Consider the following 19,255-nt stretch of genomic DNA (forward strand, 5'->3'; position numbering starts at 1 on the left):
ACTGTGATGTGTGCGTGTGTGTGTGTACAGTACATGTGTGCATGTGTGCGTGTGTGATGTTGGTGTGTGTTGTTGGCAGTGGTGGAAGAAGTACTCAGATATTTTACTTAAGTAAAAGGCCTGTGTTCAAAATGTTACTTGAGTAAAAGTACAAAAGTATTGGCATCAAAATATACTTAATGTACCAATAGTAAAAGTACTAAAATGTTTGAAAATAGCAGATCTACAAGCTCATCGCGATGCGACGTGTTGTGAGCTTGTAGATCGGCTATTTTCAAAAAGCCTATAGGTATAAAATAAGGCTAAAGTGGTTAATTTATGTTTTATCATATAATAACGTATATCTGCAAAGTAACTAGTAACTACAGTTTTCAAATAATTGTAGTGGAGTAAAAGTAAAAGTACTGAAAACACTCCAGTAAAGTAAACAATACCTCACAATTGTACAGTAATGACAGTACTTGAGTAAATGTACTTTCCACCACTGGTTGTTGGTATAGTGCTGTGTGTGTGTGTGTGTGTGTGTGTGTGTGTGTGTGTGTGCGTGTGCGTGTCGTGCGTGTGTGTGTGTGTGTGTGTGTGTGCGTGTGTGTGTCCGTCCAGACTCAGTGGCTCCAGCCTCACAGCGCAGACAGAGCTGTATTTAACAAAAAAAAACGAAACATTGCACAATGCGTTCATTACATTCATTACATTATGTAAACACCAACATAAACCATATCATATTAAAGTGAACAGAGCACGGCGTGTGGTTCTACATTCATTACAACAGAAAGTGACCAGACTTCACTCTGCAGAATGGAGAGACGTGTTGACGTTCTGATTTAGACATTCTAACCCTCTTAACTGCTATAAAACACACCCTGCTATTCACAAAGAAACACCACAGAATGGCCTCCACCATTTAAACCCCTGATATATCAACACAATGTTCTCTCTCTCTCTCTAAAGCCGTCTTATAATGTGACCAAATGTTTGACGTGAAGGGGGCGTGGCCGCTTCGCCAATATACGACGTGAAAAATAACCCCGTCCTTCCTGGAATGCGGGAGTGTGTTGTTCTCAAACCCGAGACGTACTGTACTGTAGGACCCCAATGGAAACAAGCCAATGGCTTTTTTTGTGTGTTTTAATTCCTATTAGCTGACCTTGTATTGAACTGTACTTTCATGTGCTTTTTTCTGCACATTTCTAAACAAAGTATTCAATCAATCATTCGAACGTAAGAGAGAGGGCAACGACTCCTTTAAAAACCTGTAAAACGGTAGGCGTGCTATCTGAGTCGGACTTTAGCCGCGAGAGGCACCGCCGAGCGAGCTGCGGGTCTGGGACCCCTAGAGCAGTAGTTCTCAAACTTTTTCATGTGAAGGACCCCCGAATTGTCACTTATTAGGCCACGGACCCCGATAAGAGATTTTTTTTACGGCTCTAGCAGTGATTCTCAACCATTTTAATTTCAAGGACCCCCAGTTTGACATGCATTAGGGCTACGGACCCCCATTTAATGGCATTTATATTTCTGGGACCCCAATTCATATTGTAAAATCGATGTTAATTTAACGTGTGTGTACAAATGGAACCAAATGGACCCTAACGGGTCCATTTGGTTCCATTTGTACACTCTCAGAGGTACAGACCCATAAGGGTCCATTTGGTTCCTATTCATCATTTAGCTGGGGACCCCCTGGAACCCCCTCAAGTACCCCTGGGGGTCCCCGGACCCCACTTTGAGAACCAACGCCCCAGGGGGTCCTCAGAGCTACTATAGGGGGCCAGCCAAATCTTTGTGTGTAATGGGATGTTTCTTTTCTTTTTTTACATCTACCACTTGAACCCTATCCCTATTCTGAGGGGAACATTGGCTGAACATAGCGGATCTACAAGCTCACTGTGTGGGCCATTGTGAGCTTGTCGATCGGCTATTTTCGGCAAAGTGGTTTGGTGTAGAGGGAAAAGGGAGCTAAAGGTCAAGTTCACCGCGTGTACCAAGTATACTGCTCTACACCAAATCTCGTGGCTGAAAATAGACGATAGCTCACCATGCATCACAGAGCGTTTTTTTTCTCCCCCAGAATAGGAATGCTAGGGTTCGAGTTGTTACCTGATTTACACTGATGTATTCAGCAGGGTGTAATAAATCCACAACATAATGCAAGCTTAACAAGTTTCAATGCACCAATTTAAGTACTGTCGCTTCCCAGTGCCAGAAAAAAAGGTATTCGGGACAGCCCCAGTGCGTCCTGCGCGTGCGCGTGTGCGTGTGCGTGTGCTTGTGCGTGTGCGTGTGCGTGTGCATGTGCGTGCATGTGTGCGTGTGTGTGTGTGTGTGTGTGTGTGTTCTAACGGCCGATCTACTAGCCTTTTCAAAGTGACACGCACACACGCTCATGTACGCACACATCTACTTTTAGTACCTTAAAGCCTGCATGCGTATGCGGCAGAGCATGTGAGCGGAGCGGGGAGTGGAGTGACGCGATTTTGACGTGAGTGCGGAGCTGGTTTACTGTGGAAACACACCAGACTTTTTTCGCACACACACGCACACGCGCACTTTTAGATCCAGTCCTATTTTAAAAGTCTGAGTATGAGGGACTCGCGTATCCGCGCGCCTGGTGTAGCCGGTATCATTGATAATCAATTGGATCTATACAAACACGCTGTACGCACCTGGTATGCGGGGCTCGCGTATCCACCACGCGCCAGGTGTAGACGCTATCATTGATATCAATTGGATCTTTCCAAACGCACTGTACACGCGCGCAGCAAATTCCACGCATACGCCAATTCGAAAAGTCTGGTGTAGATCGGCCGTAAAAGTGCGCGTGTGTATATATGCGTGTGTGCGTGTCGCTTGCGTAGATTCAGCGCAAGACAGGGAGATGCTTAGGGTTCACATTCTGACTCTTAACAGTGTGGTCTGTGAGGTCTGTTATGAACCAACGCCCTGCTATTCAGAAACAACGGGCCGCAGAATGCCTTAATGCTTTAGAAACCTCTCCATATTCTAACGTTTTGTGTTTTTTATCCTGAAAAGTAACAGCTTTGGACATGTGAGGTTTCCAGCCGACAAAGACTGGAGTGTGTGTGTGTGTGTGTGTGTGTGTGTGTGTGTGTGTGTGTGTGTGTGTGTGTGTGTGTGTGTGTGTGTGTGTGTGTGTGTGTGTGTGTGTGTGTGTGTGTGTGTGTGTGTGTGTGTGAGAGAGAGAGAGAGGGATGGAGGGGGTTTGCAAACAAAAGCATGTTATGCATAATGACACTCCAGAGTGCCATAAGATCTCTAGACGGAAGGACTTGAATATAATCTGGAGACTCTGCAGTAGTCGTTGTGTTTTGTGTCCTCATAACTTATGTTATGAGAAACCACTCATAACTTACGTTATGAGAAACCACTCATAACTTACGTTATGAGAAACCACTCATAACTTATGTTATGAGAAACCACTCATAAGTTACGTTATGAGAAACCACTCATACCTTATGTTATGAGAAACCACTCATAAGTTACGTTATGAGAAACCACTCATACCTTATGTTATGAGAAACCACTCATAACTTACGTTATGAGAAACCACTCATAACACGAGTTGTGAGCTATTTAAATTGTTCTTGTCTGTCATTGCAAACATTGTAACGGTTTGTGAATTCTTCAAGTAAAGCTAATTTGCAGTTGGAGAGACAAAGGTATGTAGGACAGCCCCAGTGTGTACAGTAATGTGTGTGTGTGCGTGTGTGTGTGTGTGCGCGTGCGTGCGTGCGTGCGTGCGTGCGTGCGTGTGCGATGATCGGGATCGTAGATTGGCTATTTTCAAAAGATTTCTATACATTTAAAACCTTGCTAAATGGGACATTCTACTTTGCACTTTCGGTACTTTAAGTACATTTTGATACCAATACTTTTGTACTTTTACTCAAGTCAATTTTGAATTCCGGACTTTTTAATTGTACATTGGCAGTATAGATAATTTTACTGAAGTAAAAAAAAATGTATAGTGCTTATTCCACCACTGCACGTTGCGTGGGCGTTTTGCCAAACGGATGCATGTTCTGTGCATAAAGACACTCCACTGTGTCTGACTGCAGCTCAACCACACAGACAGACAGACAGACAGACAGACAGACAGACAGACAGACAGACAGACAGACAGACAGACAGAGGCCTCATTAACCCATTAAGACCTGAAGCCGATTCTACAAAATGTCTTCTAAATCCCAACATTTTTCTGAAAATGTATGTTTCTATATCAGTGGTTCTCAAACCTTTTTCATGTCAAGGACCCCCAAAATGATATGTATTTGGCCGCCGACCCCCATCTCAAAATATGTGGTTCCAGTGACCCCCCCAGAAGCAAAGATTTGAGTTAAAAATGTTCGCTTTAAAAATACATATATATTCAAAGATTTGCACAACATTTTCACGATTAAAAAAAAATAGCAGATCTACAAGCTCATAGCGCGGCACTCTGTGCCGCGCTATGAGCTTGTATATCTGTTATTTTTGAATAGCCAAAGTAACAGCTCAAATAAAAAAATGACACAGATGCGTTCCAGGTCTTCGTGGGTTAAGACCCACCCAGCTTTCACACCCTCTTATTTCCCTCAGACCAGCGTCATCATCATCATCATCATCATCATCATCATCATAGCCGCTAAATGAACTACATGGCTGCATGTCAACTCTTATCATGTGTGTGTGTGTGTGTGTGTGTGTGTGTGTGTGTGTGTGTGTGTGTGTGTGTGTGTGTGTGTGTGTGTGTTTGTCTCTATCATGGCCTCTTCTCTCTGTTGTGATGATGTGAGACCAGATGAGATGAGTGTCTCTGTGTGGTTGGCTGAGTGTTGACTGCAGAGAGAGAGAGGAGAGGCAGGGGGGGGGGGGGGGGTGCGGGGGGCTACTGGACCATCTGGTGGGTCTCTGCTCTCCCCTCACCAGTGCTGGGAAAAAAAGTACTAACTGTTTATACTTTTACTTAAGTAAAAACATTTACTTTTTTTGTAGAAATACTCTGTTGCAGGTAAAAGTCCTAGTATTCAAGATTTAAGAGTAAAAGTACAGAAGTATTTGACATCAACATATACTTAACGCACCAAAAGTAAAAGTACTCATTATGCAGAATGTCCCATTTCAACTTTTCGAAATGTCTTCAAAATCTTTTGAAAATGGCAGATCTACAAGCTCACAACGCGTCGCATCTGTAAATCTGCTATTTTCAAATGGCCGAAATGTATACAGTATAGGGCTGAAGTGGTTAATGTATGTTTTGTAATAATAATCAAAATCTACTCTAAGGGCGCGCTCCCACCAAAACATGGTCGGCTAGCGTTAAACGCAGGTTGTGCGCGGCCACAGTTTTTTGCAGCCAGCGGATTCTAAAAAAACGGAGTGACGCGCCTGTCACTCACTTTCAAGACCCTCCCCGTAGCCCGCACCGCCTTCTGCCTTGAGCACCATGGTGCTTCCTGAGTCTTGGAACGGTCCGCCTTCGACTCACCCGATTGGACAGAGGGGGAAAATCAGCTCCTGCCTCCAGCAGTTTTATGCTTCAAATGGACAAGTCGTGTAGAGCGGATAAACACACGGTCTGCACGACAGGCGGAAAGATCTGCTCTTGCGTGAATCCATGCATTTACATTGACAAAGCATTGGCAGATTCTGCCCCAGAGGTAAAATAAAAGTGCAGTGGGAGCGCACCCTAAGTAACTACTAACTAAAGTGTTCAAATAATTGTAGTGGAGTAAAAGTACAATATTTGTCTCTGAGTTGTAGTGGAGTAAAAGTAAATGTACGGAAAACTGGAAATACTCCAGTAAAGTAAAAAAATACCTCAAAATTGTACTTAAATATGGTACTTGAGTAAATGTACTTAGTTACTTTAAACCACAGCTCCTCACTCCCCTCCCCTACCCTCACCACAGTGCTAATCAGTGGCAGAAGAATCACTCAGATTATTTGCTTAACCCAATCAATCCGGTGTAATACGCATACACTGTGTCATTTTAGATTTGAGCTATGACCATTGTTTTATACTTTGGGCTATTCAAAAAACATCAGATCTACAAGCTCATAGCTTGTAGATCTGATGTGTTTTGAAAAATCGTGAAAATGTGTGAAAATCTCTGAGGATTGTGTCAAACATTTTGAACTAAAGGCTTTGCTTCTGGGAGGTCCCTGGAACAACACATTTTACAAAGATTTTTCACACGGTGCCGCACTATGAGGTTGTAGATCTGCTATTTTTGAACAGCCAAATAAATCTTAAAATGACACAGATGCGTTCCCGGTCGTTAAGTAATAGTAACAATGACAGTGAAAGGCCTGTATTCAAAATGTTACTTAAGTAAAAGTACACACATTGTGGCGTCTCAATGTACTTAACTCATTGACTGCCACTTGGCCTGAGGCTCACACACTCATCTGCTATTTTGAAGATATTAGTATAGATTTTGAACACTTGACATGGGACATTCTACGTAATGAGTACTTTTACTTTTGGTACTTTAAGTACATTTTGATACCAATACTGACTTTTACTTGTAACAGAGTATTTCTACATTGTGGTATTGCTACTTTTACCCAAGTAGAAAATGTGAGTACTTCTTACACCAGTGTGTGTGTGTGTGTGTGTGTGTGTGTGTGTGTGTGTGTGTGTGTGTGTGTGTGTGTGTGTGTGTGTGCGCGTGTGCGTGTGTGCGTGTGCGTGCGTGTGCACGCGGTGTGCGTGTGTTTGCGCGTGCGCGTGCGTGTGTGTGCGTGTGCGTGTGCGTGCGTGTGCACGCGCGTGTGTGTGAGTGTGCGTGTGTTTAGACAAGAGAGGCCAGTCTCTAAACACAACCCAGAAATAGCCCCGGCCGGGCCGGCGCTGCCACTGTGTTAGAGAGCCAGAGTAATGCAGCCAAACAGCTTACATGTTGATGCATTAGAGCAAAGTGCTTCTCACTTTGTTTTATTTTCATGTCAAGGATTCCCAGAACTCTTGCCATAAATCTTGAACAAGTGTGCAAATCCTTGTATATATTAATACATATTTTTAAACAACATTTTGAACTCAAATCTTTGCTTCCTGGAACAACATATTTAGATGGGGATCGGCGGCCAAAAACATATAATTTTGGGGGGTCCTTGACATGAAAACGTTTGAGCACCATTTGACAGTTACAAATGTTCGCTTTGAAAAAAATTAAAAATCTAAGATTTGCACAAATGTTCACAATTTTTCAAAAATAGCAGATCTACAAGCAGAAAAATATCCAAAGAAATCTAAAATGACATGGTTGTTACAGACCTGATACTGTCACAGAGTTACAGACCTGATTGTTAAGGGTCTATTATGGAACCCCTTTCTAGTAAATCCAGGCAGTCCCTGGACCCCCCACTGCAGTAGTGCATGTGTGTGGGGGGGGGGGGGGGGCTAAGGAGATAGAGCGGCCGCTTGTGGTTACTTAGTGCCGAAGTGCTTTTGAGCAATACACTTTGGTTGCTGTATCTGGTGGAAACCTTGTATTCATGTCCAAAAGCGTTATTTTTTTTCAGGGAAAAAAGGGTGGACCTGTGTTCCAATGTAGTTATTATTCAGTCATAAGCTCTGCTTAATACTTTTCAATGGTACAATATTTATAAAACCCCACACACACTTAAAGGGATAGCTCACCCTCAAAATGGCTTTTTCTCTATGGATTAGTCACTCCATGGAGACATGCATATTTTTTAGTTTTTGTCCCATTCCTAACCCAATAATTTGATGATCGGCAGCGGTTCCGGTAGGAGACACAAAGAGTGTCCTTTGTGTCTCCTACCGGAACCGCTGCCTACCGGTCCGCTGGTCATCAAATTATTGGCTTAGGAATGAGACAAAAACAAAAAGAATATCCATGAATTCAAGTCTCTTTGGAGTAGCCTGCTCCAACGCTCCTGATTTCGTGTATAGAGGGGCGGGTGTATAGAGGCGCAGAGAGACTGCGCCTGATCCCATTGGTTCACCGATCTGTCCGTCAACCCCCGTCCCGTTAACACAACATTATGAGCGACGCCCACTGCACTCTGTTTGGTTGGGGAAATCCCACTTCCTTATACCCAGGACAGGCTATGGTTGGTCCATGGGCTTTTATTTTTTAGCAAAACTAAACAATAAAAGCCTGGAGATCGAGGCTACTTTGGAGTGACTAATCGCTAGAAAAAACTTTTTCTTTTTTTCGGTGAACTATCCCTTTAACCACGTTCACTTTAAAAAAAGTTCCAAAAATAGCAAAATGTAGCAGATCTAATGTACAAGCTCACAACGTGTCATATCGCGACACGTTGTGGACTTGTAGATCAGCTATTTTTTTGCTACTTGTGTGTGACACTGTAGACAAAGTAGGGTATCATCACCTTATTAATTATTGAGGTGCGAAATATAGTCTATCTATGCCACAGCCAAAACAGAGAAAAATAGAATAGAGGAGAAATAATGGATGAATAAATTACTGTGTAGCAACCAAAGATATAGAGAATATTAATGTGGCACAAGGATGGATAAAGTTAGAAACCAATACAGCAGAGCAAATAGCAATCTGTGTTTTATGATGCGCTGAACTTTAGCAGTTCTGTCCTACATATAATCTAAAAACGTACAATTTATGCAAGGAGGCTGCAAGGAGAAGTACATACAACCAGTGGTGGAAAAAGTACTCACGTTTATTACTTGAGTAAAAGTATCAATACTGCAATGTAGAAGTACTCTGTTACAAGTAAAAGTCCGGAATTCAAAATTTGCTTGAGTAAAACTAAAAGTACAAAAGTTATGGCAGCAAAATGTACTTTAAGTACCAAAAGTAAAAGTACTCATTATGCAGAATGTCCCATTTCAAGTTTTCAAATCTTTTGACAATAGCAGATCGGCTATTTTCAAATGGCTGAAATGTATGTAGGACTGAAGTGGTTAATGTATGTTTTGTAATAATAATCAAAATCTTGAAAGTAACTAGTAACTTTCAAGATTGCCGTATTTTCAAATAATTGTTAATGAAGCATTTCACACATTTTCAACTCTCGCTAAATGCTCATTATACGATGAGGCACCGTTTCTGTCAGAAAGCTGCCTATACAACCTCCTAATGTCGTTGTATGATAGTGTTTCCTTTGCTTCATGTAACACAATACATTTGTTCTTAGATGATGACGCGATCTAAGATTTCTCCATGGGGATTTCCAATAGAAAATAATAACTGGGTGACCCAGGGGCCTCTAGTGGCCAGTGATGTCACACGTGTAGTTCTCTATAGGGAGAAGAAGAAGCACAGCGTTGTCAACAGCTTTTAGAATGGGCGTAAACATCATCCTCTCTCTCCAGGTCAGAACCCTCCAGAGAAACGCAACAGCAGAAAGTGAATTATTTCCCAGCATAAGGTCATTGGTGCAGTGAGAGGGGGCGAGTGGGGGGGAGGGGTGAACACATGACCCCGTCGGCTCCTGGAAAAGGTCACACTCACTCAAAAACATGTGGTTTCTTATACTTAAACTGCTCTCGGAGGCTGTAGGGCAGACACACTGTTCTGAGGGCAGAACCTTTCACTTTCTATCACTGGAGGAGGTGGAGAGTGGAAGAAGTATTCAACCCATTAAAACCATCAGGAAAGTGTCTGTGTCATTTTAGATGTCAGCTATATTATAGCAACATACGTTTTCAGAAAACTCTTAGGATTTAGAGCAGTGGTTTAGATAGAACAGTGGTTCTCAAAAGAAATAGCAGATCTACAAGCTTGCAGCGCATCACTTTGTGCCACGCCAAGTTTTTGAACATTTTCAAAAATGTTGAATAATTGTTTCAATCTTCTCTTCTGGGGGTCCCTGGCGCAAAACATTTTCAGATGGGGGTCCACGGCCAAATACATATCAATATGGGGGTCCTTGGCACGATAAAGTTTAGAAGGCATTTTGTAGAATCGGCCTCAGGTTTTAACCCATTAAGACTTGGGACGCATCTGTGTCATTTTTGGATTTGAGCTAAAAAGCATTATTTTACACTTTGGCTATTCAAAAATAGCAGATCTACAAGCTCGTAGCGCAGCACCGAGTGCCGCGCTACGAGCTTGCAGATCTGCTGATTTTGAGAAATCGTGACAATGTGTGCAAATCTTTGAATATATATTGTTTAAAGCCAACATTTTTAACTCTATTCTTTGCTTCTGGGGGTCCCTGAAACAAAATATTTTGAGATGGGGGTCGGCGGCCAAATACATAATTAATAATTTTGGGGGTCCTTGACATGAAAAGGTTTGAGCACCACTGATATAGAAACATACGTGTTTTTCAAAAAAACTGTTGGGATTTAGAAGACATTTGTAGAATCGGCCTCAGGTATTAATGGGTTAAAGGAATAGTTCACCCAAGAAAATACTTTTTTTTGTCGGTATCAGGCAGAGTGCGGAAGTCTGTCTCCGCTACAATGCGCTGGAGACAGAGTTGGAGGTGCCCGGGATCGAACCCATGACCTCGTGGTCCAAAGGCGAGAGCTCTAATAGCCTATACCGACTGAGCTACCCGCTACACAATAGCATAGGGCCCTGAGGGGACCCCCTGGTCAAAGTACACAGGGTGTAAGTGGTTAAGAAGTACAATCAAAAAGCTCTAAATCACTGTGGAACAGCTTAGATCATCATCCTACCATAAATCCACTGTAAAAATGGAGAAAGCAGTCTGTCTGGCATCCATTTGTCTTCTGGATGGGCTTCCCAATCGATCTGGAATCACACATGGGTGGATAGTGCTTTGGCAAAGGCTTGGGGGCTGACAGAGCACATTTTTCTTATTTTTTTGTCAAATGTAGTTTTATAAACATTTTTTGGGAAGTCTGCCCATAGTTGAGGGAACCGAGCTATACGAGGTTTTGTTTTATTTCATTTCTCAAGTACATTTAGAGTAGGCAATTATTTGTGACTGGATTTGAATAAGGATGAGTCATGTAGCGTTTAACATTTGTGTTTTTTCATTTCATATGAAAGCAGAAAATCACAGCAAAACAATGCAATATTTGTTCATTAGAGTGAATAGTTTTGAAACTACAGCTTATAGAACTGAAGTCACCATTTAAATGGCCTAGTAGTGAGTGTATTATTAACCACTAGGCTCCGCATTGGTGGGATGTGCTTTAGCACTGTCTGCACCACCCCAACGTCCTGGGCTATGGGATCTTTAGTTTGCCGTCCCATAGCCCAGACGGCCCAGACGTCCATACCGTGGTATTATTGGTTTTGGTTGCTTGTCAGGGAGAGCTTGATCAAATATGAGAGAGACAACACTAGCGTTGACTCCCATTGTCTATCTCAATGAGGAAGTTCCAATGTTTGAAACTATAGCCCATAGAAAAAATGGGACATTCTGCATAATGAGTACTTTTACTTTTGGTAGGGGACAGCCGGGACCAACGGTGCGGAGGGACGGTTGCAAGTCGGACCTTTTTTCATGATACACTTAAAATCTGGCGACGTCACCCTCTTCGTCTTCGGTCGAAAACATCAGACATGATTTTTTTTCTCAGTTCTGATCAATATTGGCAGAGTTGAAGCCACTTTTGTGTATTTCCACACTAGTAAAAGATACCCTATTTGAGTATTTTCCATTTGTACTGCTGTGTTTATTTGGTGCCGATTGTAAATGGATTTTGTCTGTTAGGCTAATCTATGGGCTAACTCTCAGTGAAGGTTCCATTGAAAAATATTCATTAGCTTTTGTGCTAGCTAGCAAAACATCCGGGGAGAGCAGGGAGGGACGAACGGCGCATTACGCCACTCGGTGCATTACGGACAGGGAGGGACAAACGGTGCATGTGTAACACAAAGTTGAGGAAACAGACAGAGGCGACATTAACATGATACATTTATTTGACTATCAGCATGGTCATTTGCTCGTAGGATTCTACTGAAGCATCAATGAGAGTTAGATGCCTTATCCGACCGCGCCGTCCGCCCCCCATGTATGCACCGTTTGTCCCGACTGGCGGGCCGTGTGCAGAGGTAGCGCAACGTCACTTTACTTACCGATTGCGTTCGACTCGTTTCACTAAAATTAAAACGGACTGCGGGTAATGGGAGAGGACAAGTGTCTCTTGTTCTCAAAAAAGATGATGATACATGAAATTAATTAATCTCTGTGCAGGGAGGGAAATAGAAAAGGGTGCACCGTTTGTCCCCGCTCTCTCCTACTTCAAGTACATTTCAACGCCAACACTTTCGTACTTTTACGCAAGTACATTTTTAACTCCCGGACTTTTACTTGCAACAGAGTATTTTATTTTTATATAGCAGTATTGATACCGTTAACTAAAGTGAAGAAATGCGAGTACTTTTTCTCCACCACTGCCTTTAAAGAACAAGTCAACAGGATGAACTCTTAAATCTCTCCGGGGGGGGCGACTATAGACCCGCCCGATCATCCATGCTGAACCGTGGGCTAATGCACAGGCCAGCTCCCAGCTGGGACAGACACCCTCCCCCCCCCCCTCACCCAGAATGCAGCAGCAGCCTGGATAAGAGCAGCTTGTATAGAAAACAGCAGAAGGGAGGAGTGCAGCATTCTCTCAGCAGAAAGAGACATAAAGCAGGACATTATTATATATAGGGCCTACTGTATAGAAGAGAGAGAGAGAGGGAGAGGGAGAGGGAGAGAGACAGAGAGAGAGAGAGAGAGAGAGAGAGAGAGAGAGAGAGAGAGAGAAGAAGACATTCAAAAGCAAAACAATATACGTTCTCAACCACTTTCCTTATTGTGGGAATAAATAATTCATACATTTCCTAAAATAGTAGAAAATAGCAGATCTATGGAGCTTGTAGATATAGGCTGTGCATCGCTATGCATCGTGTGACAAAGTACCAGACACACATGGTTAATTAATGTGTGTGTGTGTGTGTGTGTGTGTGTGTGTGTGTGTGTGTGTGTGTGTGTGTGTGTGTGTGTGTGTGTGTGTGTGTGTGTGTGTGTGTGTGTGTGTGTGTGTGTGTGTGTGTGTGTGTGTGCGTGTGCCAGACACACTGAACAATTCAAAGGGAGGGATACAGAGTGAATGTTAATGTGAGTCTGGGGGTGCAGGCAGGCAGACAGACAGACAGACAGACAGACAGACAGACAGTGAGAAACAAAATCTGCCGAACGTAGCGAAGCAGTCTGTATCCCAGGCTTCACAACCTCAGCCCATGGTGGCCTAAAACTTTAATATCTCCGCGAGCTATGAGGAAATCCCTTTGGCTTAGTGGTTAAGAAGTTGGCCTTACATGCGGGAGACCCGCGTTCGAATCCCGGGGCGTTACACATGGAGAGCAGTGGATTGTCAGAAGCTGTATAACCAGTGCGTTCCATTGGTTTTATGCTAATTTGCGATGAATGTAATATTATAGGCTTGTAACTGTAACCCTCAAAGTTACCCTCAGAAATGTAAACAAAAAAGAAGTAGTGCTTGGTGACAGCAGACAGCAGGAAGGCACAGAGGGAGGTAATGTCCTCCCTCTTCCTTCTCTTTCATGTACTTTAATAAGCTTGATCCGTTGTATCTCTAGTTTTCATCACACCCACACAGATGCTGTGTTCCGTCGCCCTGCTGTTGAGGATTTATTGTATTTACACACATCGCTGTCAGGACTGTAAACCCTGTATGTCCCTGTATGTCCTGTATGTATGGTGTAAAGTAACTAAGTACTAAGTAAGTTCATGGAGATTTTTTTGTTTTAATCGCATTCCTAAGCCAATAATTTGATGACTGGCAGAAAGATGCTAATGGATCCTAGACTTAAGTCCTAGTCTGAAGATGTTGTGCAAGCTAGCAGTTATTCAATACGGTCTGGAGCAGTCAGAACTCCCTCATGACATCAGGTGGGAACTGGCAGCCATGACTACCAACAGCAACTGATAAAATACATTAAAACTAGAAAATGTGCTCCTCGGAGCACAGGTCTCCGCCAGTACTGTTTCTGATTAATCCTGTCTTACCTCACTTCAAAAGTTATAAATGATCTTTTGAAGTGACACACCTATTTATAGGGCTCTATTTCATCATGCGTCTCGCTAGCCAATCAAGGCACACCCTTTCAACATATTGTCACGTGTCACGTGAAGCTTGACCAATGTTTGCTTGGTGGACACACGGAAGGACGAGAACGAAAACATAGTCTCCTGGCGGAGACAATAATCACACCCAGTGTGAAGTGAGCGTTGTCTCGCTAGCCAATCACAGCACGTCCTGCTAAGAAATAATCACACAACGCCTCGCGCTGCGAGGCGTTGTGTGATTATTGATGATTAGCACCTGCCCCTCAAAATGTCTGTGCACGCCACTGGTTCATCAGACGGCAGCCGGGTGAAAACTTTTCAAGAACCTGGTAGTGCTGCTCTTTGTAACGTTTTATTCTCTCTCTTGCTCTGTTTCAGCAGGTGAATGCAGCTGATGTAACCGCAACCAATCAGATGCCAGAGATCGTGTTCCCGCGGCACAGCGTGGTCGAAGGGGGCGGAGCCCTACGGCGGGTGAAGAGAGACTGGGTGATCCCGCCCATCAACGTCCCCGAGAACTCCAGAGGACAGTTCCCTGAGGAGCTGGTCCGGGTACGAGACAGTGTTCACTTTTTTAAAGATAAACAGCGTGCCTTTATTGATAGGATAGCAGTCTGACAGGAAATGGGGAGAGAGAGAGATGGGCTGTGACATGCAGAAAGGCCATCGGGATCGGGACTCCGCGACACGGGTACCGCTCATAATTCCGACATCCCACTACTCCGACTATGTGGCTTCCGCGTGCGGTTAGGGTTAGGGTTAGGTATAGTGTTAGTAACTGTTGGAAAAGGTGACATGTCGGCTTCCCGACATGTAACCCCGCAAAGCGCTGTCAGGCTACTTTGGAGCCTAGGTGCCCAGACCGCTACGGTCTTTCGAGTGTTAATTTTGACAGCACATTTTTATTTGGTTTTAGTCATAGTGTTTTGAATACAATTCCATTTAGTTTTAGTCATCTTAAAAGTTTTAGTTTTAGACTAGTCTAGATAGTCGACTAAATATTGTACGACTTTAGTTGACTAAATCTATAGTTGATTTTGACGACAAAAAAGTGTATGTTGGCAGCGCCTTGATGGCGTCGTAATGGCCGATTTTACACTTGGTTGCATGCTGAAAATAGCCGATCTACAAGCTCACAACGTGTCGCGCTGCGACGCGTTGTGAGCTTGTAGATCTGCTGTTTTCAGAGCGCAAACACCGCGAGCGACAGCAAACATGAAATGCCTCGTCTTTTAGTTCTACTGGATCTCTTCTCCACTCGTCCCCCACTAACATTTTAGTCTTTAGTTTTTATTTGTTGATGAAATTGTCCAATATATTTAGTCATAGTTTTGGCTATTCAAAAATAGCAGATATACAAGCTCATAGCACGGCACCGAGTGCCGTTCTATAAGCTTGTAGATCTGCATTTTTTTTTTTAAATCGTGAACAATAAGCAAATCTTTGAATATATTTCTAAAGCGAATATTTTGAAAAAACTTGTTGCTAAAATCAGTGGTTCTCAACCTTTTTCAAGTCAAGGACCACCCAAAATCATATTGTATTTGGCCGCGGACCCCCATCTCAAAATATGTTGTTCCAGGGACCCCCCAGAGGCAAAGATTTGAGTTAAAAATGTTCGCTTTGTTCTGCTTTGAGAACCACTGGTACAAATGACTTATTTTTCTACTCTTCTTCCCTTCTATTCTTCTGTACTTCTTTTCTCTACTCTTCTCTTCTATTCTTCTGTACTTAATAATAATAATAATAATAATAATAATAATAATAATGCATTTCATTTATAACGCACTTTACATTCTTGCGAATCTCAAAGTGCTACAGGTTAAAAGCGTGGCATAAAAACAACATATAGGCAACAAATCAGTTACAGGGGACCCAGCTTGGCGAAACTAAAATGGGTCAAAATAAATCTAGGCAAAACAGGGAAGACAAAAACCAGAGTATTTAGTTAAAAGCTTTGTTAAAAGTTTTTAGTCCGTTTTTAAAAACATCCGTGGATTGTGGTGCTCTCAGGTGATCAGGGAGAGCGTTCCACAAACTAGGAGCTGTGTGACAGAAGGCACGGTCGCCCTTCTTTTCTCTACTCTTCTCTTCTATTCTTCTGTACTTCTTTTCTCTACTCTTCTCTTCTATTCTTCTGTACTTCTTTTCTCTACTCTTCTCTTCTATTCTTCTGTACTTCTTTCTCTTCCCTTCCTCTGTCATGTCGTCTCATGGTGTGTCCATGTTTCTCCTCAGATCCGCTCGGACCGGGATAACAACCGCCTGCTGCGTTACAGCGTGACGGGCCCCGGGGCCGACCAGCCCCCCACCGGCATCTTCATCATCAACCCCATCGATGGGCAGCTGTCAGTCACCAAGCCCCTGGACCGAGAACACATCTCAAACTTCCATGTAAGGCTTCACACACACACACACACACACACACACACACACACACACACACACACACACACACACACACACAAACAGTCTCCTTTGTGTCTCCTACCGGAACCGCTGCCTACCAGTCCGCTGGTCTTCAAATTATTGCTCAGGAATACGATAAAAATAAAAAGATTCATTCCATGAATTCAAATGGGGTGACTAATCGATAGGAAAAAAGTGAACTATCCCTTTAAAGTAATTAACACATTTACAGCCTGGTCTCCATAACATTCCCATCCATAGAGACAGGAATGCCATTGAAGCGTGTGTGTGTGTGTGTGTGTGTGTGTGTGTGTGTGTGTGTGTGTGTGTGTGTGTGTGTGTGTGTGTGTGTGTGTGTGTGTGTGTGTGTGTGTGTGTGTGTGTGTGTGTGTGTGTGTGTGTGTGTGTGTGTGTGTGTTTTGTTTACGCAATGCGGATAAGAGAGACACAGACTTCAGAGCGCAAAGTGTGACCTTTTAATCTTTGCAAACACGCGCACATGCACGCACGCAAGCACGCAAGCACGCACACACACACAGGGGACTGCAAAATGTAATGTCACAGCAGGGTAATTTGCATGCGCGTGTCTGATGTGCGTGTGACAAACAGTGGTGGAAAAAGTACTCATATATCTGTTACAAGTAAAAGTCTGGTAATCAAAATGTGTGTGTGTGTGTGTGTGTGTGTGTGTGTGTGTGTGTGTGTGTGTGTAGCTGCGTGCCCATGCGGTGGACCTGAACGGTAACCAGGTGGAGAACCCCATCGACATCGTCATCAACGTGATCGACATGAACGACAACAGACCCGAGTTCACCTTCACCACCTTCAATGGATCTGTACCAGAGGGCTCCAAACCTGGTATATACACACACACACACGCACGCACACACGCACGCACGCACACACACACACACACACACACACACACACACACACACACACACACACACACACACACACACACACACACACACACACACACACACACACACACACACACACACACACACACACACACACACACACACACACACACACACACACCCCACCTTCAATGGATCTGTACCAGAGGGCTCCAAACCTGGTATATACATACACACACGCACGCACACACGCACACGTACACGTACACACACACACACGCAGATATGGCATATATGTTTTCCACCAGTTAGCGCTGTTCATTATACCCTATGAATGATGCTCACTGCCAGATGACGACAGACGTGATGACGTCCAGTGGCGTGCACAGACACTTTGAGGGGCTCAGGTAAAAAAAAAGGGCACCTTGCGCGGCGCGCGGAACCGCCGGCTGCCTTAGTAGTGTGTGTTTAAGATTATACTTTTTTTGTTTACTTGGTCTGCTCTTTTTTACCTCTACACCTATACCTCTTTGCCAAAAATAGCCGATCTACAAGCCCACAACGCCTCGCGCTGCGAGGCGTTGTGGGCTTGTAGGTCGGCTATTTTTGGCTAAAGTTCTCCTCAGAAAAGGGATGCTAGGTTTCGAGTGGTTATGGTAAAAAGAAAAATCATATCACAAAGATTTGGCGGACCCCCTGTAGTAACTCTGAGGACCCCCTGTTGAAGACCCCCCGCTGTAAACTTCAAAAGGGCACTTCTGGTCAAGAGAGCAAAGGGCAGGTGCTCTAGCACCACCTAGAGTCTATCTGTGCACGTCCCTGATGACGTCAATAAAATGAAAAAAAAACACATCTTGTTTACTTCCTGTTCATTTCCTGTGGGAAAATGGCTTTATCTCGGTTCCTGTTGCTTTATGGCAAAAAAACAAGCCACCTTCAACTGGCCACAGCTGTGCAACAGATTACCGCGATATTTCATTTTTTCATATTTCATTTTTTCCTGATACCCTGTGCCTGTAATGAGGCAATCACCTCATTACACGCGACCACAGAAAATATCGCGGCTGGTACCGGTTGGCTGTTGTCCTCCATTCAGATGAAGAGCAAAGGTCCGAGAGCAGCCTGACAGCACCGCCTGTCAGCAGTCTGACAGAAGCCTGGTGAAAACTGTTCAAGAAACTGGTAGTGCTACTCTTGACACCTCTTAGGCCCTCTTGCCCGGCCGGGGTCGTTTTAGGGGTTTGAACTGCTTGTGACTTGGGTGGTCCTTGTCCTTGATGATGCGCTGGGCTTTGACTACACACCACTTTTTGTACAGTTCCTGGAGCGCGGGGAGCTCGTCTCCCATTATGCGCACTGCCAATCGTACTACTCGCTGTAGGCTTAACTTTTCTCGGGCCGTACAGTTTCCATACCAGGCGGTAACACAGCCTGATAGAACGCCTTCAACTGAGCTGTTGTAGTACAGCCTGAGGATGTGGTGTACTACTCCGAACTTCTTCAGGCGGCGGAGCCAGTACAGTCACTGCTGAGCCTTCTTCCTCACGTGTGTGGTTTGTGTCTCCCATTTGAGGTCCTCCTCGATGTTTACTCAGAGGAACTTGAACTCGCTGACCCTTTCCACTGCAGCGCCGTCGATGAGGATGGGCACATGATCTCTCCGCGGCCTCCTGAAGTCCACGATCAGCTCATTGGTCTTGTTGACGTTAAGGGCGAGGCTGTTCTCCCGGCACCAGAGTGCCAGTTAGTTGATCCCATCTCTAGAGTCAGACTCGTCATTGTTGATGATTCGGCCTATCACTGTTGTGTCGTTCGCGTACTTTATGATGGTGTTGGAGTCATTTGTGGCTGTGCAGTCATACGTGTACAGCGAGTAGAGGAGGAGCTGGTCTCGAGCCGGCCGTAGTAGGTGTTCAGTTCGTTGGGGAGGGAGGCGGGTGGATTCACTTCGCTGTGCATCCGACTATGTC

General features: G+C 44.0%; 1 protein-coding gene across 1 annotated transcript in view; it reads left to right on the forward strand.

Moving 5' to 3' along the window:
- LOC311052730 (cadherin-2-like) overlaps window positions 1-19,255 on the forward strand; it is a 65,201-nt gene that overhangs the window by 2,087 nt on the left and 43,859 nt on the right. The window contains exons 2-4 of the mRNA XM_084067897.1: window positions 14,392-14,565; window positions 16,252-16,407; window positions 17,136-17,280. Of these exons, the coding sequence (XP_083924023.1) occupies window positions 14,392-14,565; window positions 16,252-16,407; window positions 17,136-17,280 (475 nt within the window). The remainder of the gene's footprint in view (window positions 1-14,391; window positions 14,566-16,251; window positions 16,408-17,135; window positions 17,281-19,255) is intronic.

The sequence above is a fragment of the Gymnoscopelus microlampas genome (genome assembly GCF_963454915.1).
Source record: "Gymnoscopelus microlampas genome assembly, chromosome: 9".
NCBI lineage: Eukaryota > Metazoa > Chordata > Actinopteri > Myctophiformes > Myctophidae > Gymnoscopelus > Gymnoscopelus microlampas.